This window comes from Pollachius pollachius (assembly GCF_949987615.1).
Source record: "Pollachius pollachius genome assembly, chromosome: 18".
NCBI classification, from domain to species: Eukaryota; Metazoa; Chordata; class Actinopteri; order Gadiformes; family Gadidae; genus Pollachius; species Pollachius pollachius.
Window position 1 is genome coordinate 8,161,110 of NC_136951.1, and position 11,527 is coordinate 8,172,636.

The window sequence follows — 11,527 nt, forward strand, 5'->3', positions numbered from 1 at the left end:
TTACAGGCTTCACAACAGACAGATCAGATAGCTGGATTGAGACAGGGATGTCTCTCGTAAATCCACCAGGTCACTACCTCTGCACCTCACTCACTGCGCCCATTTTTACATTTTATAAGTCTAGAACCTAGGTGACAATCCCCATTAGAATTCCTATGGATATTGAAATAAGACGAACACCACATTGCCAACGAAACCCTAATTTCACAAGTGTGGCTGATTTTACACCTTAGACTTAGCCTGGCTCCGCCCGCCTAAGTACTTCCACTCAATTTAAATTTTTCTTCAGTACAACGTCTGGGTTTGCAGTATATTTTCGGGTTTTCTCCGTCCAAATTTTGTGCGTCAATCAGCGAACAGAGGGAGTGGCTGAGAACAATGACGTTAAAGTCAGCTCCCATTGACGGACATCTTCACGCACGGTGTTTGGTTTGTTTACAGCCTGCGCGCAACGTGATTCCCGGCCGGTCCCGGCGCATAACATACTTCACGACCAAACGTTAGCGATTGGTTATGGCAGATCCAGAGTGGCACTGGGCGGATCCAATAGTTTTAAACTTCAACAGACACCCGCCTTCAAGTGAGTTAACGTTAGTCAATTGATTGGGTCCAGACGCTGCTCCAGGCTACCTAAGACTCACATCTCAGTTAAAATAGATTTCAAGGGGGATCAATATTCCCATTGAACCCAATGCCTTGCCAAAAGATAAATGTATCAGAAAACTAGGCAAACGTGTGTTTTATGAAGCAAGAAATGTGATAGGTACAGTATTACCTAATACGGCTGATAAGGTACCGAATGGATTGTAGGTTTTATCCAGTGATAGGATGCTGACATGTGACCTGCTCCAGATATAGCGGTGAACATCTCTCTTAGTGTTTCGCCCACTGGCCAGCAGAATCTTAGTTTCAACTGCCAAGAAAAGCTGCTGGTGATGGCCCACTTTTAAAAAAAGACACACATACAAAGCCCATACAGTTGAGCCTGGGTGCTTTATCTTCTGCTCTACATAACACTGCATGGTCAGCTATTTATATACACATCGTACAAACTACGGCGCGGCCAACGCCAGCATATGTCCGTCTCCGTGGACGCTAGGGTTGCCACACAGCGGCAAGATAAACCGCCCGCCGCCGATTGGCCGGAGCCGCCAATAAAAATAATAAAAAAATAATAGAAGAGAGGGCGGGAGAAAACAAGGAGGACAATAACAATGAGATAAGAGGCCTGGGCCCGCGCATGGCCGCAGCGATGTAAACTTGGGAAGGACAAACAGGTATTAGCCTTCATAACACCCGCTTAGGACAGTAAGTATGCTCAAATGTGTTTACCCCGTTCTCATACACACAATGGTGGAGTTGATGTTTGTAATGTGGTATGATGTTTCATTGTGCGCATATTATGTCCAAGGAAATTCCATCACGTACAGCCGGTGCAAAGTGTTATTTGTGGATGTGAATTAGCATGTTAACAGCTCCCCCTGCTGTGAGCCTGTTTCCATGTTTTCTTCCACTGGGTCAAAAAAGAGACACGCCTCTTTTTCTGTTTTTCCCTCCTCTAGAGTGAAAGATAGTGACCCGAACCCTGTGAGGACGAAGCGGTACAGGACACATCCAGTCTGCTTCATCGCCCATGGCACATGCACATGCACACGCACAATAGAAACACAGAAAGGTTTCCTCCCCAGCCTGGACTATCACAGCAATGAGCGCTGGCTTGATATCTGATGCAGGAAGGAATTTGGTCTGGGCAGAATAACTGACCTAGTTCTACCTCTGATGAGCCATCAAAAAGAAAACTTTACAGGTCCAGACTGATCCTCGTGCAGGAAGGGAAAGGAAAACAATTTTCACAGTAAGGGTACCTTACAACGGAAGGGCTGGTAGCAGTGTTTGGGAGAAGAAACACAAATGGCTAGCAGAAGAGCTGTTTTTTTGCCTTTGTACTCACCTTTTTAATTGTTTTTGTCTGAACTAAGGCGATCTCCTGGTCCTGATCCGCAGAGTAGAGGGAGAGTTTGACATATGGATCGCTGAGGGAACAGAGAAAAAAACTGATTATTTAAATATTTAAAATGAGCCTATATGTATTCAGTGTAACAGACATATATGTGACTACTTCAAACCATATTCTATATCATGAGAGTTGATATTAGGTTATTCCGATTTTATCACAAAGTTCTAAGAACACACAGAGGGCCAATTCTGCCCAATACAAACATAATTGACAGTATTTTAATTAAAATCCTGAGTGACAGGATGTGTACTGCATTGACATTAAGCAGAGGGAATCAGGCCCGGAACCTCCGGAAGATCCAGGCCCTGCTCATCATCCTGACGATTCCCAGGTGTGAAATCTGAGTCTCTAACGGACCCCCACAATCAGAAACTGCTTATATTAGGTTATCGTGAGATAAGGCTATAACTGTCAGAGCTCCTTGGCTAAAAATAGCCACCGCTAACTTTTTTGAGGTGAGGCGAGGCACACGGGTGGTAGTAAGCAGTGTTATTGAAGAGGCTGGGAAGCTGCCGTTCAGAAGAGTGCTGAGTAGGTAGAAATTAACCCTGCTCTTGTTTTTGGATGATCTGAGCGATCCTGGTAGGTCCTTTATGAGCGGGAACGGTATCCACTGCGACTCCAATCTCAGAAGGTCAAATAGGAGGTAACTGACACGCGATTACAGCCTCCAAATCCAGGCTTTCAACAAGTGATTAAGAACATCGGGAAAAATAAAGATGAACCAACAGGATAATATGGGTTGTTTCATAACAAATGTAGTCCAGTTGACAATCAATTTCAGCTGCTGCATTTTTTCAATCAACTTTCAACATCCTGCTGCTCTTAGAAGACATCTGTCCACGATTTCATGAGAAGAGCATTTGATATAGGTGAAGGATTAAAAATAAATCAATGTCAGCAGCACTCATCTTTCAGCTGCTTTGTTCAATTGCATCAGAGATTTCTGACAAGAACACAGCCGCCTTTAAAGAGCACAAAGTGAATGCCCATTGAACAAGGAAAAAACTGTTATTGTATTTCCCCCCGAAGTGATGCCAAGGAATCAAAGCCTGGCTCCATTACCCAATTCCAATCGGAATCAAAAAAAGCATGCAATCGATTTTAATAATAGCTTCAGGGTAAATGATCAGTTTGTTGCAATTCTAATCAAGCCAAACACTTTCTGACTTTGTAGTATTTGGAAGCTGTGTTTTTAGAGTTGTCATTGTGCTAGACACAGAATGTTAACTCAGTCAGCTTGAAGGTAAATGTAGTCTTTAAAAAGAATGTTGTGTGCTCTATTATTCAACTGAAATAAACTACAATGATCTGCTGTAACAATAAATGATAATTGTTTTGAGAGATAATAGAAGAACATTTCCACGACAACTTGGAAAGAAATGTAATAAATACAAAAATCACTAAAGAAGACCTTGGGGCTCAGACTGGATTAGTACCCATAGAATTAGCGACGGTAAAAGTTATTGTATCTTACAAAGTGACAGCCTGCAGAATCAGCACACGCCATTGTAGCTGGCTACACACTGAGGGCAAATTTGATGTTTCTCCAATAAGCTGCATTACATTTGCTTCCTGCTGAAGAAGAGCTGGCACGATGGAGCTAGGACTTCAGTATGCCAGCACATTTACATCGGCAGTGGGTTGCATTCACACAGTGACTCAATCTGTCACGTAGGCTGATTCCCGTAAGATTGACCGCCACCCTCGGTGCAAGACACCCAAAGGATCGCAGCAAATATCCCATAGTGGCCTAAAGGAAAGCACCAATAGGTAGTTTTAATGACGTGGGTGCACCAAATCCAACCTTAATAAATAATACATATCTTGTTTCCCACCTCCCCTGGAGTTAAATAACTCTGGTTTCCTTCAGTACACAAGAGCCCATCAAAGAGCTTATTTAGCAAACAGAATATATTGGGGTGTGGGGAAGGAAGCAATTAGAGAATGATGTTGGTAGAGCACAATCTTAGTGATAGCCTCGCCTCGGCAGTTCCGGAGCAACCCATTTAGGCAGGAAGGACACTGGGAAATTAAAACGACATTTAGGAAAGGGATTAGGAATGATGAAAGCAGAGAAGCAGTTTAAAACCATATTCAGAATCATGTTAATGCCCTACCTTTAATATTCAGCCTAGTGGATGTGAAGTGATCATTTTTGTCAAGCGTACCAATTTAAGTGAAGCCAATTACGATCCCTGTGAATATATTTCTATATATAGAAATGGCTACAACTGTGTTATTGAAAACCCGATAACCATGTAAAAGACAAAGATTTTTTTATTAGGAAGTTGGAATATTATTTCCTACTTTTGAAGTTCTCCCTACGTAGTCCAACCCTTTCTGTATTTTTCAAATGTTAGGTAATCATAAACTTAGAGTTGCACTTCCACATGAAGATAGAATGAAAATCAGCGTTTACAAGCTCTGTATTATCATCCAAAATAATATTTTGGCATAAAACGTAACCTAGTGGTCCCTTTGATAACAAATGTGGTATGTTTACTAAAACTCAAATTAATGCAGCGGTCCCATGAACTACGTTACTCATGATTGGCCTTGTTATTCTAGCCACACAAGGTCACAAAGGTAGGTTATCGTGAATGGAAAGACATAAGTCAGGCACACAAAGTAAATAGCTCCAAAGAAACAACGCTACACTAAAAAATAGGGATGCAGCAATATCTTTTTTTTCAGACCAAGAGCAAGTATTTACATTTGGGAACTTACTGGTCCCAAGTTCTGATATGATTACTTATACCATTACAGAGCTATCCATGACTTTGACTTAACATAAATATATTTTTATCCACGCATTGTGCCTCTCTTTCTGACAGTAGAAAATGTGGTATACAACATGATGCTGTTGCTGGCATGAGTTGTTTATTCCCTATACAAATGCGACGTATCTTGATAAGCAAATGTGCCCCTCTTTCGGGCAGTAAAAAATGTGATACACAACATGATGCTGTTGCTGGTATGAGTTGTTTGTTCCCTATATAAATGTTGAGTTTATTTTGATAAGCAATGTGTGCCGATTGTATAATGGTTTGCAAGATATATAGCCCTAAGTTATGCAAGTTATTGTTATTTTGTTGAGCCATTGTTTGCCATTAAAAAAAGGCACAAAGCCCTCTAAACACAGGGCACTATGGAGCATAGCGTGGATTACTTCAGAGTGGAGCCACACGATTTCCTGACTGTGTCAATACGTTTAGACGTTAAGGAAAGTGAAACAAATGAAACATCACTTCAACAAAGGAGAAGGAATCAGTGGGATTTCTGTTTACCGGAATGGGTCAGGCCAACATTCAGTTGCGCACTAAGGAAAGGAGTAACATATAATAACATAGACCATATGGATAATACATACCCATCCCCGATTTACCCCATCATATAATCACATGTAGTAATACTGCCTGTGATACACTCTTAACATATGCGCAGGCAGAGAATAGGACAGCTAGGCTGTTCTCAGGGTCCTCAAGTGGGAAGCTGCCGCTGTGGTAACCAAGCTTTCGAGAACAAATAATGAGTAACAGTTCCATGGGCATTAATTGTATTGCATGTCAGCATATAGAATTAATGTTTTAACTGATTTTGTTGCGTGTCTGGATTGTTAAAGAAACTGGTACGACCTCCCAACAAGCTTTTACGTCCTGTGGCCGTAAATGGAATCAGGTGTGGTTGTATCAGAGTAGTTTTACTAGTATATGGACAAGAGCATAGTATCGGACTGATACAGAGTACTGGTATCGGTATCGTTGCATCTCTACTAAAAAATATATTATTATGAAATGTTTACATTGTGTCTGAACAGCATTTAACAACAAGCCCCTGGTGAAGTAAGGACAGCATTACTTAATTACCCTGTTTCAATCTTTCAAATCCAAGATAGGACTACAAAGACTTCAACTGCTAGCCCTTTAAAAAGGTGACATACTAAAAAGTGACAAGGTTTATTATCGCCAAAAGTATTGTTTTTCTAGCGAATAGGGATATATCGCTCGCTCTCTGTGCCATAAACCCATTGTTTCAGAAAGGAACATAGGCTGGGATAGAAATTAGACTACTGCTGTGTTAATACCATGTGTAAATCACAGACGTCCAATTAGCCAACATAGAATGGTCACCCTCATTGTTCACATATTAGCAGGAAGTTGTTAACCTGTGGGAATCTTTTGTAACATTACATTTAGCAGACTATGAGATAATCGAAAGCAAAAAACAAGTGAGGTTGAGAACAATCATATCATATGATACAAATTGGGCGTAGCTAGCTACAGTGAAAGTCAAAGGAGTACCAGCGCGAATATTTTCAAAAAAAAACCAAACCTGTTTGTTTATTCCGATCAAGGGGACAAATACAGCAAAGCCCTGCATTGTGTATTCTCGTCTTGATCTGCTGTAGTATGTTATGTTGGTTTGTAGAACAAATAATGATAACAAATCGACTGAGGCTCACCTTGCTCCGATGATGTCCTTCTTAGCCAAGTCGATTCCTGCAATGACTTTAACGCGCAGCACCCTGCTTTCATACTGGGAAGCAGAAGAAAGGCAATATGAATCACTCTGGACCAGCACTTATTCTTAGGATAATCTATACCGGGTTTGCTACCATTGTTGGTCTTGATCCCAAAGCATAGAAGCATTAGAATGTAATTAGTTAATATGTTGGTTATAATGTTTTTTGGTAATTTTTTGGTAATTAATCAATAAATAATTTTGCATTATGGGGATGAATTGCTATTTTTTTACTTACGTTGATCAGAATATTACAGTAATAGAATTATCTTGAGTCATCTCAATATGGAGGACCATGATGCATTCTGATAGACAAGTTCTTCATTAATAAGTAAGCATTACTCTTTTTTGCTTTGGCTGTATAACTGGTTTGGATACGTTTTAACTTCATGAATGACTTTATACCCATTCATTAGTCTATCCATGTCGGTTTCTAAACACGCTTTTTCATTTCTAGAAGGTAGGTTTCAGAATTGATGCCCGATGAGCAATGATGTAGGGTTAGGTTTTGTTATGGACTACAGTTACCCACGTAACGGAAACATCAGTTTTATTCTGTAACAACAATCTCACCTGGAGAGATGTGTTTTTGTCCGATGAGCCACACACCAAATGTCAGTTTTCACATTTAATCCTAATCTGTACTATGTTATACCAGTGAGCCAGTTGTCTTGCCTTGAATAAAAACATGGACGTGGGTCTTCGACTGGGTAAGTGTGATTGTCAAAGCTTTGGGCTCACAAAAGAAAACAGCTGCTGTCTGTTTTAAAGCCCTTGTGTTGGTCAGTAAAAGTATTTATTTTTCATCAATATGGTAGATGTATCTGCATCAGTATTAGCAATGTGGATGCGGCATATCACTGCATAAAACAGTATTCATAAAACCACTTGTATATAATCGTATAACGCTGTCGGTAAAGAAGATATCCATCCATTCCTATTTGATGAGTATGATACATTTAATTCCACCATTAACTGCATTTAACTTTACCTGCATTATGGGCTGCCTTTTGAGGGGATGTTGATCTATTGGGTTATTCTCAAAGAAGTGGATTTATTCTGCTTCTATTGAAAGCACCACCGTTTAGCAAACATGTTACTATGATGCATCAGAATTACAAGGATATAACTACATTGGCCAACATTTGACCATATAGATTTAATGGCACTTAATCCTCCTTACGCAATAACAAGAAATAAACAAGGTCATCATAATGATGTAGTTAAGCGTTCCGTGCCAAGTCGTACGAGGTAATGGCAAGATCATCTGATCAAACTTGGACCACCTCCTACTCCTCAATTTCATGGACCCCGTACGATGACATACCCTGAACATGAACAAGGGGCGGGGTGCACCATAACTTCAGTGAAACATTCACCAGCTGGTAATACTGAAACCCACTTCTGTACATATTAAGTGTTGGACCAACTTGTGCCCAAGTAGGACAATGTTTTAACACGTCTGTGGTTGCAACACTACAAATTAAGCACGGTCGATCGAGCACCGCTCCTTTAATCACGTTATTTGAAGGCACGGGGAGGAGACCACATATTGAATGATCGATGGGAATATAATCGTAACATTGATCAGGTAATGACAACTCTCCATGTCTTACTGGATTGTCTTAAGGTGATCTGGGGGACTATCCGGCTAGTAAAGCTAGCTGTAGGTGGCTGACTGGCTGTGTTAAACCCATGAAGTGCAAGTGGAACCTAGTATCATCTCCACATCCCGGCTTAACAAACCCCGTGCTTTGACGTCGCCTTACCTCGTCTTCGGAAACGCCATGTATCTGATCTGAATTCGTAGCCATTGAGCCTCAGGTCCGCTCCGAAGACACGAAAACAAGCGGCTTTTCAAAGCTAGCTAGCTAGCCCTGAACAATAAAGTGTGTGTTTCTCTGCTGCCGTGTGGTGATGGTGGATCCAGACACAGCGAATCCTGCCAACGACACACGGTGGTTTGTTGCAGCAAGCTGAGCGCTGTAATCCTCGCCAGTGCCAGATCGGTAAGGTGTAAAACTATACAATACACACACTCTTTACGTATATTCTGACTGTTGGATTTGGTCAACTCCAAGCTTGTCCCGAAACGCTGTGACAGTTCACTTCCTTTCGCTCGCCCAGCCAAGCGTTTACAGTGCGGTATGATTGATGACATCACTAGCCAACCACGTGGCTCGTTACGTTCTTCGGCATTCCAACGGACCAATCAAATACGCCGAGACGAGCTCTGATTTTGGGTGTGCGGGTTGATATGAACACATTGATCAACAAGCGCTTTGCTGGACTAGTAACGCCGCCTACAGATGTATTTTAAAAACATAATTTCATGCATATGACACGTATTGTTAATCTATATTATCTTATATTTTCTATCTTCCTTTTTTCTTTCTGTCTTTATTTTGCATTATATCTCTTTTAATGCGTTCTGACAATAACATTATAAAGTTTCAAATTCAATAATTGTATTTAATTTAATTGCATACACCTATAAAAGTGTGCATGCAATATGCATCAATTAAAATAGAATAGCCCAAAAAATAGTAATTGGCAAGGATCCACATTAGTTACGTACACATTCCGTCCAGTACTTAACACTAGGTGTCACTAGATCACTGTTGTTGGCTCAAGAACCTGTCATAAGCGTTGTTTATTTTTTTCCGACCATTGATTCGTTTACAGAGCGCTCTTTTAGAATAAAAACATGTAATATGACCCTTTGGTACCATCTTGGCATACTTATCGTAAACGCCTGTGTTACTTAACTGTGGACATGATGGAGGTCATGCAGCATACAATAAGGGAAATATTATCTCGAAATATTAATCACATGAGGCGTAGGCCTACATTTAAACATGCAGAGGTGCAATCGAAGGGAATATTTTGGCACGGGTGCAGCTTGTCATCGTGAGTTTTAGGCTTAATCATTGACATATTTAAATAAATACAAATAGAGGCATAGCTTCTCTATGGATTATGCATGATAAGCCTTCTAGTCAAATTTGACTCAATGTAAATAAATAACAATACAAAGTTATATGGTATACAGTTACTATCTTAAAGGGCGCTATAGTGTTATACTTAAAATGTAGCGCACAACTTTTTGTGTTGCGTCATATGCATGTCTATGACGATTCGTATACATGATACATGTGGTTATATTTATTCAACTGAAGGTACAGCTATTTACATGGAAAAACCTCATCAGATTAATTGTTTCACGTTGATAATTTAGAAAATTACATTAATCTCGAGAGCACTTTCAAAAAGTAGTTTTGTACAGTGTATTTTATAGGCTTGACAACTATTTATAAAAAAAAAAAATGGTGGGATTTAATATGTAATAAATGCAGCTGCCACACTTTACGACCAATTGTGAATGAACATTGCCCATAAGACAAATTTGACCTAAATTGTTTGGTTTTGATCACTATTGTTTCTTCAGTCAAGTTATGACATCATTTTACATTATTTGCTGAACTAAGGGTTGTGGTTGAATGGTGGCAACCTAAATACTGTAGCAAGCCCCAGTCCAGATTTTTAAAAGTAATTATATTATATGGCCATGATATCCTTAGAGTTTGATTGCCATTGTGACGACAAGCCTGCTTCTTCCCTATAATTTACTGAATCAATACGTACACACTTGATGTACGTGGATGTTTATGCATGTGGATGAATGGATGCACCGTGCCTCTCCTCATCTACTAATCCAGAGAATGATGTCCTCCAGCTGTTCTAGTTCCAGCTGTTCCAGTTCGCCTGACTGATTCTGCTGTTGAACGCTGCCACTTCCCGCTCTCTCTCGCCCCCCTCTCTCTCACTCTCTCTTTCTATCGCTCTCTTATCTCTCCCTCTCTCTTCCCTCTCTCTGTCTCTCTCTCTGTCCCTCTTTCTCTCTTACCACCCTCTTTCTCTATCTCCCTGTTTCACTTTCTCTGTAGCCATTTCTCCATCTGTTTTTCTGTCCCTCTCTCTCTCCCCCTCTCTCCTTCTTTCACTTTCTCTGTACCCATCTCTCCATCTCTCTCCCCCCCCCCCCCCCCCTCTAGATAAGTTGTTTCCCTCCCTCCTGCAAATCTGCAACTGAACGACCCATTGTTTGTGGTGAACTTCTGAAGCTTGGCCCGAACTAGGGGAAATTGTCTGAAGCTAAATAAGAAAATAATGAAGTGAACAGAATTCTCCCTTTCATTCTGTAAAGTTCCATACCTAAGGTTTGTTACTTCTATAGTGTTCTGCATGACATTTACACTGTCAAAAATATCCAACATTAAAGAACTAAAAGATTATTATGATTATTTACTCCAGCAGCCGTCTCTCTATCTGTCTTTCTCTCTCTCTCTCTCTCTCTCTCCCTCTCTCTCTCTCTCTCTCTACATAAGTTGTTTCCCTCCACAGGGATTTAAAGGTTCTACAAGGATACAACATCTCAACCTGCAAATCTGCAACTGAACAACCCATTGTTTGTGGTGTAGTTCTGAAGCTTGGCCCGAACAAGGTGAAATTTTCTGAAGCTAAATCAGAAAATAAAGAAGTGAACAGAATTCTCACTTTCATTCTACAAAGTTCCATACATGAATTTTGCTACTTCTAGTGTTCTGCATGACATTTAAAGTGTCAAAAATGTCCAACATTAAAGAACCAAAAGATCATTATGATTATTTACTCCAGCCAAAGACATAATAGGCCAATATTTGGTTTTAAATGTAATGAGGGGGGGGGGGGAGGTACGGCAGATACGTGGAAACCACAGTATGTTTAGGCTCCCAATAAGAGGCCCTTGAGACAGAATAAACAGAATGCTTTCATCGATATTTGTTCGCAATGACATTGAGTAAAAGTCCCTCAGGTATGAGCGAACATGTACACCAAGGTTGCATTGTGGAAAGAGACTTCCTGTTTTTGTATAGGTAGGACCTAAGCAAACCTTGTACTTGGTTAAATTAACCAATGTCAATATAACTATCAATGAATAATCAA

At 40.4% G+C, this 11,527-nt stretch overlaps 1 protein-coding gene across 4 annotated transcripts in view; it reads right to left on the bottom strand.

Moving 5' to 3' along the window:
* Positions 1 to 8,664, bottom strand: part of nedd4l (NEDD4 like E3 ubiquitin protein ligase) — a 46,127-nt gene extending 37,463 nt beyond the window's left edge. For all 4 annotated transcript variants that reach the window (XM_079755430.1, XM_079755429.1, XM_079755428.1 and 1 more), the window contains exons 1-3: positions 8,311 to 8,664; positions 6,483 to 6,556; positions 1,952 to 2,033 (exon numbers count right to left, since the gene is read on the bottom strand). In XM_079755430.1, coding sequence (XP_079611556.1) covers positions 1,952 to 2,033; positions 6,483 to 6,556; positions 8,311 to 8,355 — 201 coding nt within the window. In that variant the 5' untranslated portion in view covers positions 8,356 to 8,664. The remainder of the gene's footprint in view (positions 1 to 1,951; positions 2,034 to 6,482; positions 6,557 to 8,310) is intronic.
* Between the last annotated feature and the right edge of the window lie 2,863 nt (positions 8,665 to 11,527).